The sequence below is a fragment of the Peromyscus maniculatus genome, chromosome 2 (assembly GCF_049852395.1).
Source record: "Peromyscus maniculatus bairdii isolate BWxNUB_F1_BW_parent chromosome 2, HU_Pman_BW_mat_3.1, whole genome shotgun sequence".
Classification (NCBI taxonomy): domain Eukaryota; kingdom Metazoa; phylum Chordata; class Mammalia; order Rodentia; family Cricetidae; genus Peromyscus; species Peromyscus maniculatus.
In genome coordinates, this window is record NC_134853.1 from 138834763 (window position 1) to 138854228 (window position 19466).

Genomic DNA, 19466 nt, shown 5'->3' on the forward strand with positions numbered 1-19466 from the left:
TGTATTTGTATTCAAATGTTTATAGTGATGTGTAAATCTACAGTTTGGACATTGAGTGATTTCCCTAGGTTAATACATATACACACAGTAATCTAAAAACCAAACACAGGTGTTTATTATTTCCACGAGCACTGTTTTTGTTTTTGTTTTTCCCAGTATATACAACTCAGTAATTTTTTCCTACTTAGATTGCGAAATACTGGCTGAACACTACTCATAAACTCATGTAAATTGTGCTTAAAACTTGATTTGTGAAATTCTAGGATATAGAAACTACTATGCTAATACATTACTTTTTTTTTTAAGACTAGGATGTCATGATTTTAATCATTGTAAGCTTCCAGTTAGGCACTAGTTTATGCTTTTGAGAACATCCATGTTTTACATGCTTCTTGTCACATTTATATCAGATCTAGTAGATTCATTCATTGAAAAGCAGTGACCACTTGAGAGGGTAGCCTAGAGGCATACGGCCAGTGGAAAGCTCCGGTGTCTGAATAAATTAGCATCGTAACTGAATAAACTTGCCATCGTAACCCTCTACACTGCCATTCTTGGTCTAGTTTGTTGAACAATCGTTTTTCGTTTTGTTTTGGTTTGGTTTGGTTTTTGGTTTGTTTGTTTCAGTATAGATTTATTTTGAGTACTTGGCTTGGTGTCTTACAGTTGCACCTGGCACTGGTCATTACAGTAATGAGTAAAGTAACTTGTCCTTAAGGAGCTCAGAGCCTAGACAAAACTATAATAACTAATTAATGTGAAGTGCAATCAGTGGTCTAAACAGGTAAAAATACAGGACTGTTAAAAAAGAGAGAGAATGAGTATGGCAGGAAGAACAGAGGATTTCCTTGGTTAATGTTTAGAGTAAGTTTGAAGGTGGAATATGGGTTGGTTAGTGGTAGGATGGATATTGTAGATAGTGCAACCACTGTCGAGGTTCCAATGCAGATTCATGAAACATGTTGTGTCTACAGGACTGATTGAGGCTACAGATGTAGTTCATTTGGTAGATTGCTCGCCCAGTGCGCACAAAGTTCAGGGTTTCCTCCCAGTTCCTTGTAAACCAGACATGGTGGCACACGCACACGGGGCGGGGGGAGGCATCAGGATGGTGCAGCAAGTAAAGTGCTTACCATTCAAACCTGAGTTCATACCTGGTACACACATAAAGGTGGAAAGGGAGAACTAATTTCATAGACTTGTCCTCTGGTCTGCACACATGTGCCATGGCACACATACCAACATGCCATGTGTACAGTAATCATGTCTGGTTAAAGTGTGAGCTTGAGAGGAGAGCTGTTTATTGTTAAGTGCTGCAGAACAAGCAGATGAAGAAGATAAATGAAATACTGAAAGCAAGACTAAGTCTGAGTAATATTACTTCAGCTAATTGTGTAAATCTGGTGTATTAGTTAAGGTTTCTGTTGCTGTGATGAAACACTGTGACCAAAAGCAACTTGGTGGGGAAAGGGTTTATTTCACCCTCACTTTGATATAGCAGTTCATTATTGAAAGCAGTTAGGGCAGGAACCTGGAGGCAGGAGCTGACATAGAGATCATGGAGGAATGGTACTTACTGGTTTGCTACTCACAGCTTGCTTAGCTTGCTTTTTTATGGAACCCAGGACCACCAGCCCAGGATGATACCACTCACAGTGGTCTGGGCTCCTACAGGCCTACCTTATGGAGGCATTTTCTTTTTCTTTTCTCTTCTTTCTTCTTCTTTCTTCTTCTTTCTTCTTCTTTTCTTCTTTCTTCTTCTTTCTTCTTCTTTCTTCTTCTTTCTTCTTCTTTCTTCTTCTTTCTTCTTCTTTCTTCTTCTTTCTTCTTCTTTCTTCTTCTTTCTTCTTCTTTCTTCTTCTTTCTTCTTTCTTCTTCTTCTTTCTTCTTCTTCTTTCTTCTTCTTCTTTCTTCTTTCTTCTTCTTCTTTTCATTTCTTAAAGATTTATTTATTTATTATGTGTACAGTGTTCTGCCTGCAGGCCAGAAGAGGGCACCAGATCTCATTACAGATGGTTGTGAGCCACCATGTGGTTGCTGGGAGTTGAACTCAGGACCTCTGGCAGAGCAGCCAGTGCTTTTAACCGCTGAGCCATCTCTCCAGCCCTCTGGAGGCATTTTCTGAATCAAGGTTCCCTCTGTTCAGATGACACTACTTTGTGTCATGTCGACTAGCCGGCACTTTGGGGGGTTACACATTGTGTTCCCATTTTTGAAATGCGTCTGTCTCACCTTTTTCCTTTCTTATTCCCTCTCTTCTCCCAGATGGATGTGTATGCACACGGATGTGTATGCACACGTGAGGAACTAAGGATCAAGGCTCAGCAGTGTTTTTCTGAGCTTTGGTCTCCTCACCTGTATAATGTGCAGATGACATGATTTGTGTAGTTTTCTCAAGTATCTGAAACATAGCAGGTGCTCAATACATAATTGTAAATGAATAATGGGAAAACTATCAAAGGATATAGTGAAAACAAATTATGACAGAATAAGCAATAAAAGATTTATGCGCAGACCTCAGAGTGCCCTTATGTAAATAGAATGTGTTCAACTAGTTGTCTTTATAAATTTTTCTTCTTACATTTAGATTTGTGGGGTCCCAGGCTATAGAGACTAGAGTATCTTTAACTGTAAACTACTTTTAGGTGTAAATCTCTATATAATATAATCACTGCAAAGAATCCGTTACAGGGTCTGGGGAGATAGCTGGGAGGTGATAGTGCTTGATCTGTAAGTATGAGGGCCTGAGTTCAAATTCCAGCCATTACCTAAAAAGCTGGGTGGGTATGGTTGCATGTTCTTGTAACCCCACCATTGAGGGATGGAGACAGACAGCTCTGGAGTGCTCACAGTCAGCCAGCCTATCCACCCCTGTGAAACACTGAGCTTCTAGGTCAGTGAGAGGCCTTCCTCGAGGCAGAGGAGACACCTGATATGGTGCTCTGGTCACAATATATGTGCTTAGGAATGCACAACCACACACTGAAAGCACACACACACACACACACACCCCACAGTTTTTAAATTAAAAATAATAAAGAATGAGTCACATACAAAAAACACATTTGGTAGTTAGTTTCTTCTTGACTCAGTGTGGCAAGAACCTTTGGACTGAGATATGCAGCTGTGGTCTCTTCGCTTTTCTCATTTTAGAATTAAAGTTTTGCTAGGCGGGGTTGTGCGTACCTGTGATCACAATGGTTCATGAAGCTGAAGCAGGACCACAAGGATGAGGTCCTCTTGAGTAACTTAGTGAGATCCTATTTCAGAATCAAAACTTCCGAAATGGGCTGGAGGTGAAGCTAGCAGTAGGGAACCTTTCCTGGCAGGTGGGAGGCCTGGAGCTCCGCTACTGGCACCACCTACACAAATGAGCAGCTGCATTTCTTCTGTTTTTGTTGGTTGTTACATTTGCAAAATGTTTTGTTTTAGAGAAGATTATAAATATTTCTTTGAATGTTTTAAGGTTTACTGTAATATATAATTAATATCATTTCTTTCTTTATCTTTAGGGTTCTTACTGGGCAATAGACACCAATCCGAAGGAAGATACGCTGCCTACTCGGTCAAAGAAGAGGGCCCGATCTGTAGAACGGGTAAATTAACTCATTATCATGATTCATATCAGATATGATATCAGCCTATCAGAAGTATAGACTCACAGCTCTTTTCCAGTAGAAAATAATCGCAAGCAAAGGAAGATTTTGTTTGATACTGTTTAGTATTTTCAGAGCATTTTTCAGACCCATTTTGTTTGGTCTTCACCCGTTGAGCAAGGGAGGCAGTTTAGGAATTGCTTGAAGGTTTTGCTCTATTAGGACACAACTGATGTGTGAGACTCACACCCCAGGCATCTGAGCTTTAGTCTGGTAGCTTTGCTCTGCTCCTCCGACACTGAGGATTGATTGAAATAACAGCCATTGCACGGATGCTCTTCCTGGTTACATCACATTTTCTTCATTGTCTTCACAGTGCTTTTCCCTACTTTCATCCATATAAGGATCACTTGAAATACAATCTGTGTGCCTGTGTTGCTATAAATCCATGGTTAAAGCTCATTTCCAAGAAAAGACCTTTGGTTGATACTTCAGTTATGTGTTTTAATATGTATAGTCAACACTTCAACTGCCACCATATGTTGACTGCATCTCAGTTTTTCTCACTCTTTCTACAGTTGCAGCATTTCAGCTAAACATCCATACTCATCCTCTTTGCTGTTGTGTTTACTTGCTTCAGGTGTTACTACTTAGTAAAGCCTTTCCTCTTGTTTGCATTTGTAGTGGTGTAGAATTTTTATAAAGTTCTTTTTTAAAACCACGCATAGTTTATAGTAATTTTTTCCTATATTTTTCTCCTTCACTGGACTAATCTCCCCTTAAAGACAAAGAAGTATCCATGTCTCTAACATTAGTGTGTGGAACAGCCTAAGTATTCATGTCACACAGCTTAAGTATTCACGTCTCTAATGTTAGTGTGTTACACAGCCTGTAGTGGATAGATGTTTGCAGAGTAGATCAGGAAGAAAACATGTAATGTGTGGTGAAATAAATTGACATGTGACTGCCTATTACTAGTAAAGGAATATAATTTTTAAGCCTTGATAATAAGGACCAAGGCTATATATAGTATGACTCTGTCTTAAAAAAAGAATCAGGACCTCAGATTACGTTTGAATCAGGGCCACATGAGGCATGGCCACAGAAGAGTTTAGATAGGCAGACTTTTTGGAACCAGGCATCAATTTAATAAAATTAAATGTGAATTAAATACAAAACATTTAATATCTGTTGGCAGAAATTTGAAGGAAGGGAAAACGTGTTTGAAGTGTTTAGCCCATGACATTCTCAAGCAGTTTGGATGGATAAGATGAAGGGGCTGAGAAATCATGTTTTTTTTTTTTTTCTTTTTTTCTGTTATTTCTTTGGAAGTTAACTGAAGTTTGACTTTATTTTTGGAAATTGGAATTGATAATAGGGTTGACAACTTTGCACACTTTTTAGATGTCAATCCTCTTTTACTCTGTTGTTAGAGAAACCTTGTTTACTTTTGAGAATCCTAGACTTCCCCTCAGACTGCTGACAGTTGTAAGAATCTAAAGAAACAGAAGATTCAAGGTGGAGAAGTAGGTGCTTTTGAATGTGAAATTTAGACATGGCACTTGGTAAATTCTATTTTCTACTATGTGCTTCTTAATTTTCACTTTTAAGATTAAAGTGGAAAAATTTCAAAACAAGACATCCACATGGACTACATTCTCTCAGTATTGCTGATGCTTTATTTTGGTCAAGTTGTCTGTTATTTGGCAGTGTGGGAAAGGAACTTATGTGAGGAGATAAGCTGAGAGCAGGATTCATGTAATCAGGTGGACACGTGTTTTAATAAATATTCTGAAAGAGAGTGTCTTTAAAGTCATGATAACTTCCTGCCCTGGTAAATCAATGTGACTGTTTTTAATATGGAAAGAATCTTAGGGGCTGGTTGTATATATGTACTGTTTTTCTTTTCTTTTTTTTAATTTTACAATACCATTCAGTTCTACATATCAGCCACGTGTTCCCCTATTCTCCCCCCTCCCACTCCCTCCCCTTACCCCCAGCCCACCCCCCATTCCCACCTCCTCCAGGGCAAATCCTTCCCCGAGGACTGCGATCAACCTGGTAGACTCAGTCCAGGCAGGTCCAGTCCCTTCCTCCCAGACTGAGCCAAGTGTCCCTGCATAAGCTCCAGGTTTCAAACAGCCAACTCATGCAATGAGCACAGGACTTGGTCCCACTGCCTAGTTGCCTCCCAAACTGATCAAGCCAATCAACTGTCTCACCTATTCAGAGGGCCTGATCCAGCTGGGGGCCCCTCAGCCTTTGGTTCATAGTTCATGTGTTTCCATTCATTTGGCTACTTTTTTTTCAATAATTGAGTAAAACCGAAATTTATTATAAGCCACAGTCAGTCGTCCTAGAGACCTCCATGCTATATATATAGTCTCCATGGTTCTATGGGTTGTGGTCTGATTGTTCTTTATTTTATATATCTAGAGTCCACTTATGAGTGAGTACATACCATGACTGTCTTTCTGGGTTTGGGTTACCTCACTCGGGATGATTATTTCTAGTTCCATCCATTTGCCTGCAAATTTCATGCTTTCATTGTTTTTCTCTGCTGAGTAGTACTCCATTGTGTATATGTACCACATTTTTTTCACCCATTCTTCCGTTGATGGGCATCTAGGTTGTTTCCAGGTTCTGGCTATTACAAATAGTGCTGCTATGAACATAGCTGAGCATGTATCTTTATGGTATGGATCAGCATTCCTTGGGTATATGCCCAAGAGTGGGATGGCTGGGTCTTGAGGTAGTTCGATTCCTAATTTTCTGAGAAACTGCCATACTGATTTCCACAGTGGTTGTACAAGTTTACATTCCCACCAACAGTGGAGGAGTGTTCCCTTTGCTCCACATCCTCTCCAACATTGACTGTCATTGGTGTTTTTGATCGTAGCCATTCTGACAGGTGTAAGGTGGTATCTCAGAGTCGTTTTGATTTGCATTTCTCTGATGATTAAGGATATTGAGCATTTCTTTAAATGTCTTTCAGCCATTTGTGATTCTTGTTTTGTGAATTCTCTGTTTAGCTCTTTAGCCCATTTTATATGTACTGTTTTTCATCAGAGAGTTTTGTAGTATATATTGCTTTTGTTATAATACTTTACATGTTAAGTAGCCATTGGATTTTATTTTATTTTTATTTTATTTATTTATTTATTTGTTTGTTTGTTTATTTATTTATTTGGTTTTTTGAGACAGGGTTTCTCTGTGTAGCTTTGCGCCTTCCCTGGGACTCACTTGGTAGCCCAGGCTGGCCTCGAACTCACAGAGATCTGCCTGGCTCTGCCTCCCGAGTGCTGGAATTAAAGGCGTGCACCACCACCACCCGGCTGGATTTTATTTAAGGAAACATCTTAGATCATGTATATCTTAGTAACATTTGTGAATCTAAAGCCCCTTAATTTAGTTTATCACGGAACAGTAAAATTAGGAACAAGGCAGGTTACATTATAAAGTTGTGATCTGTCATTCTTTTAAGTTGGAAAAACTAATTTTAAATTGTTACGTTATAGTTTAAGATATTTAGCCCTTGGGAGTATCTTTTCTTGTTTTTGTTTAAGTTTTAAGTCAGTTGTCATCTGTGATTAGGTTTAGGAAAGACTCCCTTCTGTGGTTCCACAGGTCAGTGCGGTGCTTCTGAAGCAGAGATCTGCTTGGCATGGTTGGTGCAGGAAGGAAGGTCTAGGAGGACTGACTGCAGAAGTTGAAGGTGGAAGCTGGAGACAGGTTGCTGAGTCTTCATAACCCATTGTAAAGATAGATTGTATGGGGTTACCATCACAGGGAAGTGACAGTATGTTAGTAATGTCACTCTAGTGCCTGTGTGTGCAGTATAAGCTTTCAAGGAACAAAGTTGTTGGACCATTTGGGGAAATGGCTGTGGGTAGTTTTTTTTTTAAGTTCTCTAAAATACTATGCAAATTATTTGAAGGAAAAAGGCCAAGTAGTACTATATAAACTATTTAAAATACCTTGGCTTAAAAAAAATAGAGGGGCTGGAGAGATGGCTCAGCTGTTAAGAACACTGGCTGCTCTTTCAGAAAACCCTCGTTCAATTCCCAGCTCACAGCTGTCTGTAACTCCAGGGGATCTGATGCCTTTATACAGACATACCTGCAGGCAGAACACCAATGTACATAAAGTAAAAATGAATAAATTATTTTAAAAAGCATCTTTAGTTATCTTTTTTGGGGGGCAACACAATGAAGTTGAAATATTTCATACTTTTTGGTGAAGAAAAACTAAATTGTGTGCAGTTCAGAATCCACCTACATTGAATTAAGACAAGAACCGGAAGGTGGACAGATAATTAGGAAAAGGATAACCTTTTAAAAATGTTTTAATTTTATTCATTATTTTGCTGGAACTAGCTCTGTAGACCAGGCTGGTCTTGAACTCACAGCTATCCGACTGCCTCTGCCTCTGAGTGCTGGGATTAAAGGCATGCACCACTACTGCTTGGCTCCTAGGGGTTTTAGAAAAGAAATCCTGTACATAGTGGAAGGTTTCATATGCATGAAGCTCATTCTAATGCCTGGGTAGAATTTTGTTGTGTTTTGCTTTGTTTTTACACTATTAAGGGATAGTTTGTGTACAGTTAAATGCATGAAGTTTTGTTACTCGAATGTTTCGATACCTTACTGTTTGTGAAATTTCACAAATGTTAAATGTCCTAGTTTGCATTCTGTTGCTTTGATAAAGACCATGACCAGAAGCAACTTGTAGAGGAAAGGATTTATTAGGTTTACAGATCCCCATCAGTCCATTATTGAGGGAAGCCAAAGCAGGAACTCAAGCAAAAACGGAAGAGGAGGAATGCTGCTTGCTGGCAACCCGGGACCATTTACCCAGTGGTGTCACTGCGCACAGTGGGCTGAATCCTCTCATCAATCACTAATAATAACAATGATGATGATGATGATGATGATAATGATGATGATGATGATGATGATGATAATGCCCGCAAGCATACCTGCAGGCCAGTCTGATAAGGGGGCATTTTATCAACAGAGGTTTCTTCCCAGATGATCCTAGTGTGTATCAAGCTGATGATAAAAAGAACCAGTACATTGAGAATGGGTGAATTTATTTCTGGGTTGTCTGTTCTGGGCCATTGGCCCAAGTGTCTGTTTTTATATTGGTATTGTGCTTTTTTTGTTCCTGTGGCTCTGTTGTATGTATGGACATCAGCTGCTGTGATACCTATAGCCCTGTTCATTTTGTTCAAAATGGCTTTGTTTTGTTTTCTTCTGTTTAAGTTTATGTTGGTTGGTTTTCCTGGTTCTGTGAAGAATGCTCTTTTATATTTTGAGTATTGCATTGAACTTATAACTTAGCTTAGGTAATGTGAACATTTTAACAGTGTTTTTCTCACACACGTGACAGGCCTTTCTACCTTTTTAGTATCTCCTTCAGTTTCTTTCTAAAGAACTTTGTAATTTTCATTGTAAAAGTGTTTCACTTTGGTTAACTTGATTAACAGATTTTGGTGGGGAGCTCTCATGAGTTTATGCAAATTCATTGTTGGAGTGTAGAAGAACTAATGGTTCTTAATACATTTTTGTATCCTCTTTATAAAAAAGCACTTAATTGGTTCTGATATTTTAGTGAAGCCCCTGATTTCTGGGACTCACAGAACTTTCTGAAGCTCTCTGTTTCCTCTAGTTGTTGTTCAGGTTAGATTGTTGCTGTTGATAAACCTTTTCATTTACTCATTCTTCCCTCTCTCTCTCCCATTCTTATATAAAGCCCATCCTTCTGATTATTTGTCTTTCACAAATAGTATTTACCTAGTTTTTATTTTACTCATTTTTGTGTTTTTAATTCTTTACTGAGCTTTTTTCTTGTTTTTGTTCAAATGTTCTTTATTTCATGAGCATATTAATAGCCACTTTAAGATCTGTTTCATTCTAACATTTTAATCTTAGGCATCTGTAGATTGTTTTTTCCTTAGGGCTTCCTGTTGCTTTGTGGGGTAGGATGAATCCAGAGCCTTGGGCCTCATGCAGGCCCACAGTTACTGTTACTAAATGATGCCACTAGTCCCAAGTGTGACCTTTTAAGAGTCTGTGTTCAGTTGTGGCATGTGAGGGTGAGAGTTCTTGCCAGAGAAACTGGCACCATGGTCACAAGTTACTCATATTTGCTTTTCTTATACTTTTAACATAGATGTTGAATTTTTGAGATACACACACTCTTTAAATGTAGACAGCATTGTGTTCTGTTTGGGAAACTCAAGTTTAACAGTGCATAGGGTGTATTGTTTAGGATATTGTTTTGTCGATTTTATGTGCAAGCAATAACTAATACATCAGAGAGGCTTAAACTATAGATATGTATTTCTTAGGTGAAGGCAGAGGTGTAGATTGGATCAGAGAGATACACAGTCCAATTGCATGCTGTCGTTCGGATGTCCAGATTCTTTCTAATCTTCTTTTTCCAGTGTTTCTCAGTTATTGCCTAACTCAGCTTTCAGGATAAACAAAAATATTCCCATCATATATATATTCCAGTGCATAATGTGAGGGAGAGAGATTGCAGACAAGCAAGTCCCTTTCAAAGAAAAGCTGCAGGTGTTCCACGTATTACTCACATTCCATTGACCGTTGACATAGTCACATGGCCACAGCTAGCTGCAGATAAGTCTGGGAAAGGTAGTCCCAAACCTCTGGCTATGAGTAGGTAACTAACTAGCTGAAAAGGAGAAATGGGGGAGGTTGTTGGAGACCAGCTCCACCCTGCACTGCCCTATCATGAGACTCACTGAAGTTGTAAGTGGGTAGTTGTACCAGTAGAATTGATGGGATTAGGGTCAGTAGCATGCCATAATACAGTAAGAATATAGACGAGATTTTAATAGCTACTTATTTTCATATCTAAAAGGCACAAAACTAGATGTTGGAGAATTTGATAAAATCCCTTCAAACGGTGTCAAATTGTTGGATATGTGAGCTAATTGTTTGTTTTGTTCTTGTATTTTAGGCCTCAACTCCATATAGCATAGATTCAGATTCTTTGGGAATGGAGTGTATTATTTCGGGAAGTGCCTCTCCAACTCTGGCAATCAACACTGTGACTAACAAAGTAATTTCATTTCTTCAACATTTTAAAATATATTTAGTTTACTTTTATATTGGCAATGGAGTTGTGTATGGTGAAGTTTATATATTTGTTGGGGAAAATTGGAAGGTGCTTACTGAGATCTTATGTTCTAATTTAAATTTCTGACTCTGCTGGTTCCAATTGATAAAAATTTCTGAGCTAATATTTTCTTTTATCAACTTGTTTTGAAAGTTTGATTGGCTTTCCAAATAATGTAATTGAAGGAAAAATTGTCAAATTTTATGGAATTTTTCTGTTGTAGTTTCTTTTCTTGTTGATTTTATAAAATACTCTGACAAATAATTTGAGTGAGAAAGGGCTTATCCTGACTCACAACTTAAGAGTACAGTCCATCATGGCAGGGAACCAGAGTTACAGAGTGATGAATGTCAGTAGTTAGCTTGATTTCTCCATTTTTACATAGTCCAGAATCTCCACCCAAGGAATGGTCCTACCCACAGTTAAGAGGCCCCATTTCCAGGTGATTCTAGATCTTGTCAAGTTGACAAAAATAGTCATCACAGGAGTCAACAGAATCCAGTAAATCAAGCAATTTGCTTAAGTCTAACAGCCGTATAAAGATATTGTAATGGTAGTCAGCCTGTTTTTGTGATACTCAAGTCTGTAAATGTACCCAGAAATTGCATTTGGTAGTCTTGTATTTTTGGTGTTGTTGGCGATTATATACATAGTGGAGTGCAAATGACTCTTCCTTGTCAGAAGTCTTAACATGCATTGGCTCTTCCTCCGTACCACGGAGTCTTGAGGCCATGCATCTTTGTTCTTTATGCTCACACTCTTCACTCTTGCTTTCACCTTGTCCCTGTAGCTTTTGCCTTCTCTTTCTAGCCTGTGTCTGCACTGTTTCTTTTTTTCATTCCCTCCATCTTCTCATGCACATATATAAGTACACATGTATATATCATGCACCTATGGGATTTGTTTGTAGAAAGGTAAAGATTGTCAAGGTCCTATTGGTGACATAATCAGATTTCAATTCTGAAAGGACACTGGGAGTGGAGATATAATATTTTTTCTTTCCACATGGCAGTTTGTGGAATCATCACAGTCACTTAAGGGGAAGGGGGTGTTTATGTGTGTTTCCTGGTGGTGATAGAGTTCTGACACAGTTTGGTTACTCTATCTTTGTGAATAAGCCCTACATAGACATCTGTACATCTAAATAGCATCTCTAATGATGGCCAGCTAAACTGAAAAATTTCTGATGAAGTGTATGGATTGAAACCAGAAATCTCTAATACAGCTTAGTCTTAAGAGATGCTGAGGGCCTAAACATGGACAGCTAAAGTTATTAGGACCAAGAAAGAAATAATGTTAAGACTTTCTGACCCAGTCATATGATGTCCAAGAAGCTGCAGTTTTGTTGTTGTTGTTGTTGTTGTTGTTGTTGTTGTGTTTTGTTTTGTTTTGTTTTCTCGAGACAGGGTTTCTCTGTGTAGCTTTGCACCTTTCCTGGAACTCACTCTGTAGCCCAAGCTGGCCTCGAACTCACAGAGATCTGCCTGGCTCTGCCTCCCAAGTGCTGGGATTAAAGGTATGCACCACCACCGCCCGGCAGAAGCTGCAGTTTTTAGATTTCTTTTTCCAGATGCCCAATACCAGAAAAACCATTCTGCCTGTCTGTCCCCGCCCAACATGTACACTTGCACATGTGCGTAAGAGGCCAAAGAGGAAGGCGGCGATGGAGACAGAGACAGTTAGTGATTCAGGGACTGGGCAAATACAGCAACCAGAGGGAGGGAACTATGAAATGAATGGATATTTAGGAGACAAGATCCTGGGGACTCTCAGGAGTTGAGGTTTCTGTAAGTAATATCAACTTTTAAGTATTTATTAAATCCAAATTCTGCAAGCTTGGGCTCATATTTATAAACAAAGTAGACTCACTACTAGCCAGAATCTAGCAGTCTTTCCAGACAGGGGACAAAAATTGCAATCTTCAGTGAGAGCTGTGGTGAATACTGCAGGCTGCCAAGTTATATTGGGTAGACTTGGTTCTGTGAATAAGGAGAGATCGTGATAGACTAACCTCAACTGTTCGTAGAGTGGTGGTGGAGGAGTATTCTTATTAGAAGACAGCTAAATTACATTTGGTGATCATCCAGAGCTGTAATTTTCCATAAATTACTCATCAAAGTCCCATGCCTTTATAAACTACTACTACAAGTTATTTAAAAAAAACAATAAAAAGATCAAAGAAATATGATATAAATTAGAAAATACTTGTAAGTCAATGAAAAATACAAGTGACTTAAGCCTATGATATATAAAGTAATGGCCTCAATTATGTATAATAGGCCTCAGAAATATTAAATATTAATGACTTGAGTGTCTGAAAACAAGCAAAACAAATGCAGTGAAGGACAATGGTAATAAAATGAGAAGTCAGGAAATAGAAAGTATTTTAGATAACAATAATCAACAAATGAGAAGCCAGAGAACATTTATAAGAACACAGAAACATGTCTGGAAAAGGTGAAAGTCATAATGCCTGGTATGAGGTAAGAAAGTACCAGGCAGCTGGGTGTGGTGATGCACACCTACAGCTCTAGCAGTGGTCTCAAAACAACAGAAAGGTCCAGGAGGCAGAGAAATAGGAAGGAAGAAAAGAGCCATGTGGAGAATTTCAACAGGCAGGCCAGAAATAACATGTATGGTTGGACTAGTCTAGGAAAGATCACTAAGACTGTTAAGAATGCTGTTCACAGAGAAGCTAAAAGACATGTTGAAGATTTTATGTAGATACATGGGGAAATAAAAGAAGCTCTTAAGTTGTCGGTCACAGATATAACTTGATTGTTTACATAGAAAATTCAAAAGAATACTATAATAAAATAATAGTGTTTTGCCAGGCGTTGGTGGCGCATGCCTTTAATCCCAGCACTCGGGAGGCAGAGGCAGGAGGATCTTTGTGAGTTCGAGGCCAGCCTGGGCTACCAAGTGAGTTCCAGGAAAGGTGCAAAGCTACACAGAGAAACCCTGTCTCGAAACCCCCCCCCTCCAAAAAAAATAGTGTTTTAAGATGTAAATTTAGTAAAATCTCTTGATAGTAGACCGGCATTTGATCTTAGAAATCAGTTGTATTTCTATAACTATCCACGGGAGATTTTTTTTTTAATTTATATTAATTAACTGTGGGGAGGAGAATGGGCACACAGACCACTGCACATGTGTGGAGGTTAGAGGACAACTTTCCAGAGTTTTTTCCTCCTTCCACCATGGAGGGTCTAGAGATTAAACTCAGGTCATCATACTTGGCAGCAAATGCCTTTTTCCCACTGAGATATCTCACTGGCTTAGGATATTTTAAGAGAAACATTTAAGTTAGCATTAAAATATACCAAGTATCTAGAATTAAATAAAAGATGAATTCTACATGAAACTTTAAATTATTATTGACAGAAAATAAAGCCATAACTAAGTAAATACACAGTCTTTATGTAGAAGACTATTATAAAAAAAGTCAGTTTTTCTCCGTTGATGCTGATGTGATGTCAGTCAAAATCCTGATATGCTTATGGGGAGATGGATGGATGGATGGATGGATGGATGGATGGATGGATGGATGGATGGATGGATGGATGGATGGATGGATGACAGACTGAGAATGTGGGGAGCTAAATGGCCAGAAAGAAAATATGGGGCTCAGTTGGTACGGCAGTTGCCAGTTGCAGTAGTTCCTTGCTCATTCATGTGACAGAGTCCCTGACTAGACAGAATTTAAGGGAAGAAGGTTTTCCACTCACTGTGGTGGGGATGCCATGGCAGCAGGTGCCAGCTGGTCACATTGCACCAGCATTCAGAAAGCAGAAAGTGAACAGTAAGTGGTGCAGGACTCTTGAACCTCAAGGTTCACACCCCCGGGAGACCTCACAACCTTCCCAAATGGCACCACCAACTGGGGGCCAAGTGCTAAATATGTGAGTGTTGGGGGGGGATATTTCCTATTCAAATCACAGAACCTTACAAACACAAGTGCCTGGGTGAATCCTAGAACCCTTGTAAAGATACTGGACATGGTGATGTGCATTGTAACCCTCACACTGAGTGGGTGGAGAAAGAAGGATCCCTGGCTCAGTGGCCATCCAGCCTAGCTTAATTGCTAAACTAAGTCAATGAGAATCACTGTCACAAAGAAGTAGATAACATTGCTGATTGATCTTGGCACCCGAAGAACTCTGGTCTGCACATACAAACTTAAAGGAGAATTATTCTTCCAAATATTAAGCAAGAGAAAGCCTACTGTAAATGAAACTATGGTGCTAACATAATTATAGACAGACTCTTTGAATAAATCCAGCAAGGTCTTCATTAAGTATACAAGGAAAAGTCATCTTCTGTTTAGAAAAGCCAATTTCAGATAGATCTGAAGTCTAAATTATAAAAGATAATGATAAAGTTCTCAGTCAGATAAAATATTTTTAATAGGCAGTAATATTTAGAGCAGATAATGCAGTAGGAAACAATGCTTTGTGAAAGAGTAACCATAAATAATTCTAAACCAGGAAAACCTGTCAGTAGTTGTAGATGTCCATATAGTGAAACAGGAGATGAGGGTGACCGCTGACATGGATGGTTAGGAGAAGCATCAGCAGGGCTTGGAGAAAACTGTGAGGTAGTGTCAGCAGTTCCGAAAATGTAGTCAGCTATAGATGTCCAAGTAACTCAGTCCTTTGTAGTGAGTCCATTGAGGTCAGAACTTCATAGTAACATATTTGTTGTTGGGTTTTTTTGTTTGTTTGTTTTGATTTTTTTGAGACAGGGTTTCTTTCTCTGTGCAGTTTTGTTGCCTGTCCTGGATCTCATTCTGTAGACCAGGCTGGTCTTGAACTCACAGAGATCTACCTGGCTCTGTCTCCGAGTGCTGGGATTGAAGGTGTGCACCATTGCCGCCCGGCATATTTGTTGTTTTTGTATTTGTGTTTTCACTGGAGTACCAAAACAGCGGTAGGTAAATTAGCCTACTGGCATGTTAGCCTAATTGAGGCAATAGCACCTTCTGTACTAGAAGGGCTCTGTATTTTTCACTGCCACAGAGCTCAAGCTAAACAAAACTTAAAACTAGGTTTACTTTGGTAAAGCAGGAAAAGTAGTTTTATTAAATTGTTACCACAGAGCACGAGTCTGTTTAGTATTCATGTGTGTGGTTAAGTTGGAAGCTACTGTGTTCACGGATTACTGTTTTTACTTGAAAGAACAACTGTGACAGATTATTTAGTTTGAGTGTTGGCAAATAATTTTTTTGAAAATGAACACAGTGATTCTGCTGCTCCAAGGAAAACATTCAGCATTATCTGGTTCTTGTGGTGAAATCTTAGCTTTCAAATGAAAAACCTAGAATTTTAGGCGACTCCACTACAGTGAGTCTGCTACCTCTTCACTGCGAAGATGTTTCTAGTGGAATTGGGGTGATGTTAACAAGTATGATAGTGAAATATGTCAACACTTAGAAGATCACTTACAAAATTATATTCCAGATGATGTTATAACATTATGTGTATATAATAATATGCAGTTAATTCAAAGTACAAGGAGAACAGATTTTAACTGAGTATAAAGTTTATTGCCATGGTTTCTAATTCCATATTTCAACTTCAGTTTTTAAAAACTCGATACTTGGTATGTTTTGATGTATCAAAGACTATCCACAGTTATGTGAGAAGTTCATTAATGTTTTTTGTACTTGCACTTAAAGCGACACATCGACAGACTGCATGTGGCAGCAGCTAATAAGGAGCTTGCTGTCTCCTATCAAGTCAGACATCACTCTTTCATTTTACTTCTTCACTAGGATGAAAAACTTAATATTAACATGTAGTTGGATTAATGGCTAATTTTAAGTGAATTAATCAATTAAAATTATATCACATATCCATGGTTTTTAATATCAGAAGTACTATGATGCCTTTTTGTTTGTTTTTATTTCTAAGGAAGCACATTTGTATGCATGAATGCATGGACACATCCATCTATATGTGATAGATTTACCTTCTGATATTAAATGTTTACTCCTACATTTTGTTTATGTTCTAGACAAGTATGTACTTTAGATTGAGAGCAGTAAGAAAATGGTTTCGTGGTGATAGGGAACTGACATTTGAACGTGGAATCGGCACAAATGCTGAAGGAAAGACCACTGGCTTTCTGTTTCTTCCTGTAGGCTCCGTTGTGGTTTTGTGGTGCTACTTTCCAGCTGTCTTCACTCTAGGAACTGTGTATTCAGGCGTTGCTTTTCTTTTCATTCCAGGTGACATTGTACAACACTGATCAGGACGGGAGTGATAGCCCACGAAGCAGCCTTAACAACAGTCTCTCAGACCAGAGTTTGGCGTCTGTTAATTTGAACAGTGTTGGAAGTGTGCATAGTTATACACCGGTAAGTCCTGATGAAGTTTCTTTGTTGGATATTCATTTAGTACAAAAATTCAACCAAGCATACTTGGAATGCCAACTAAAAAAATGAAAATGTGGCCTAATGAGGTAGCTCCATAGATTCCATCCCCAGAATCCACATGGTGCAGGGGAAGAACTGACTCCTGCAAGTTATCCTCTGGCCTCCACATGTGTGTCATGGCACATGCATGCCAACACATACATATAAATAAAATGAGTGAAAGAAAGACGAAATGTAGATTTTTCTCTAATCAATTAATTCAGCCAGTAGAGCAGATTTATTTTTTATTTTAGTCTAGAAAACAAAGTCTTGCTGTGAAGGGATTTGTTTATATAAACATCTTACTCTTGTATTCATTTACTACCTCTTAGAAGAAGATGACCCTTGGGTCATCAGATGTTCTTTTTGGAGGATCTGGTTACAGTCCTTCCTGTTAAACATGAGACAGACTACATGAATAGTGGGTTGCTCTAGAGGAGGAGTCAATTTTATATGGCAGCTGAGCAGTTATATGACATGCAGTAATAGCCATTTGGAGAATAAGACAGAAAGATCTATTCCTCACTGAACCAGGGAGACCATTGAGAAGCTGCCCTATGGTTGCCTCACAAGATAGGAAGGCAGATGAAAGCTTACCCTTCACAAAACCACTTCTCATCACAAAGTATGACATTAACAATCTGCCATTGAGCTTTTCCTTTATAATTTGTGTAAGGTCACCAGGATGCAGCTGGTGGAGCCATTCTCCTTCATAAAAGATTTTTAAAATATAAAAAGGTTTATAATAAATAAATTTATTTTATGGGTGTTTTGTATTCATATGTGTCTGTGGATGTGTATGTGAGGGCCTTTAGATTCCTTGGAACTGGAATTAGAGAAACTAAAGAAAAAAGAAAGAAAATTAATATTTTCCTAGTTATTACAAATGGCTTATTTTGGGCATCATTTTGAATAACTAAATTTTCAGTGAGTGTACAGACCTTAAATTGCAGAACACTAAACAAATGGTAATTTACCACTTTTTGATAGAACCCTTCAAAAATACAGATGATAAAAGGCTGTAGGTATAACTCAGTGGCAGAGCACTTGCCTAGCATATGCAGGGCCTTGGGTTCCATCCCTAGCACCACAAAAAATAAATAACTAAAGATAGTCATTTAAAAAAAAGTCATTTCAGGTTGTGCTGTTTTCAGAGATAATTCTTGTTCATAGCTGCATGATGCAGACTCTAGATGACCTTTGAGCTTCCCAGCATTCTCCATCTTGTCCTAGGCCTACTGGGATTCCAGGTGGATGCTCCTGCATCCAGTTCTGCTTGGATTCCAGGGACCCAAATTTCAGTCCTCATGATTACATACATGTCATGGTATGCAGGCAGCTAACTCATGAGAGCATAAATGCACAAATATGCCTTTTAAACTTAACATAAACCCAGCGCTTCTTACTTTTGAGGTGTTGGTGGTCTTTCACTGCTACCTGTATAACTCAAGGCTCCTGTCTATTCCCTTTTGTTCAGGATCTCCTTTGGGTTTACAGATTTGGGAGTTGTTTTGGGTTTCTTTAGAGGGCAGGAGTTGGTATTAGGAGTGTTCTCAGGGTCTTGTACATGCTGTGCAGGCCCTCCAGCAAGGGCCTTACAGCCCCAGTCTTCTGTAGTGTTTCCCTCTTCCATTCTTGTCCCTTCAGTTCCTTCTAGGAGAAGAACATTATTTTAAGGTTGTTACTTTTGTTTATGTTACATTTGTGTAACTCTGTGAAGCTGTATTACTGTGCCTGTGTAAAATACCTGATGGTCTAATAAAGAGCTGGCCAATAGCAAGGCAGGAGAAAGGATAGAGGGGGCTGGCAGGTAAAGAGAATATATAGAGGGAGAAATCTGGGAGAAGAGGTCTTGCAGCCAGAGAAGGAGGAGGACTCCAGGGGCCAGCCACCCAGTTACACAGCAAGCCATGGAGAAAGAGTAAGATTCACAGAAGTAAGAGAAAAGGAAAAGCTCAGAGCCAAAAGATAGACGGGATAATTTAAGTTAAGGAAAGCTAGCATGAAACAAGCCAAGCTAAGGCCAGGCATTCTTAACTAAGAATGAGCCTCTGTGTGTGATTTATTTGGGAGCTGGGTGGCGGGCCCCCCAAAAGAGCCAAAACAAACAAAACCTTCTAGAAACGAAGAGTGCTGTTTTGGGCAGTGTCATATGTCTGCTGATAGTATTTGAACTTATATAAAGATGATACAAAGAAATAGAAACAGTATTGGTAGCTTTATAGTATAGTACAGTCCATAGAAATCACGATGAAGAGATAGGGAGAATTCCTGTCCCAGTAAGTCTCTCATGTGCATTGTCTTCACAA

At 38.9% G+C, this 19466-nt stretch overlaps 1 protein-coding gene across 10 annotated transcripts in view; it reads left to right on the top strand.

The window, feature by feature from the left end:
• The window catches only part of Foxj3 (forkhead box J3), a 98292-nt gene that overhangs the window by 67195 nt on the left and 11631 nt on the right, over positions 1-19466 (top strand). For 6 of the 10 annotated variants that reach the window (XM_042271800.2, XM_042271798.2, XM_042271799.2 and 3 more), the window contains 3 exons: positions 3513-3596; positions 10584-10685; positions 16972-17100. In XM_042271800.2, the coding sequence (XP_042127734.1) occupies positions 3513-3596; positions 10584-10685; positions 16972-17100 (315 nt within the window). The remainder of the gene's footprint in view (positions 1-3512; positions 3597-10583; positions 10686-16971; positions 17101-19466) is intronic. The other 4 variants (XM_076564950.1, XM_076564948.1, XM_076564949.1 and 1 more) reach the window with 1 other exon arrangement.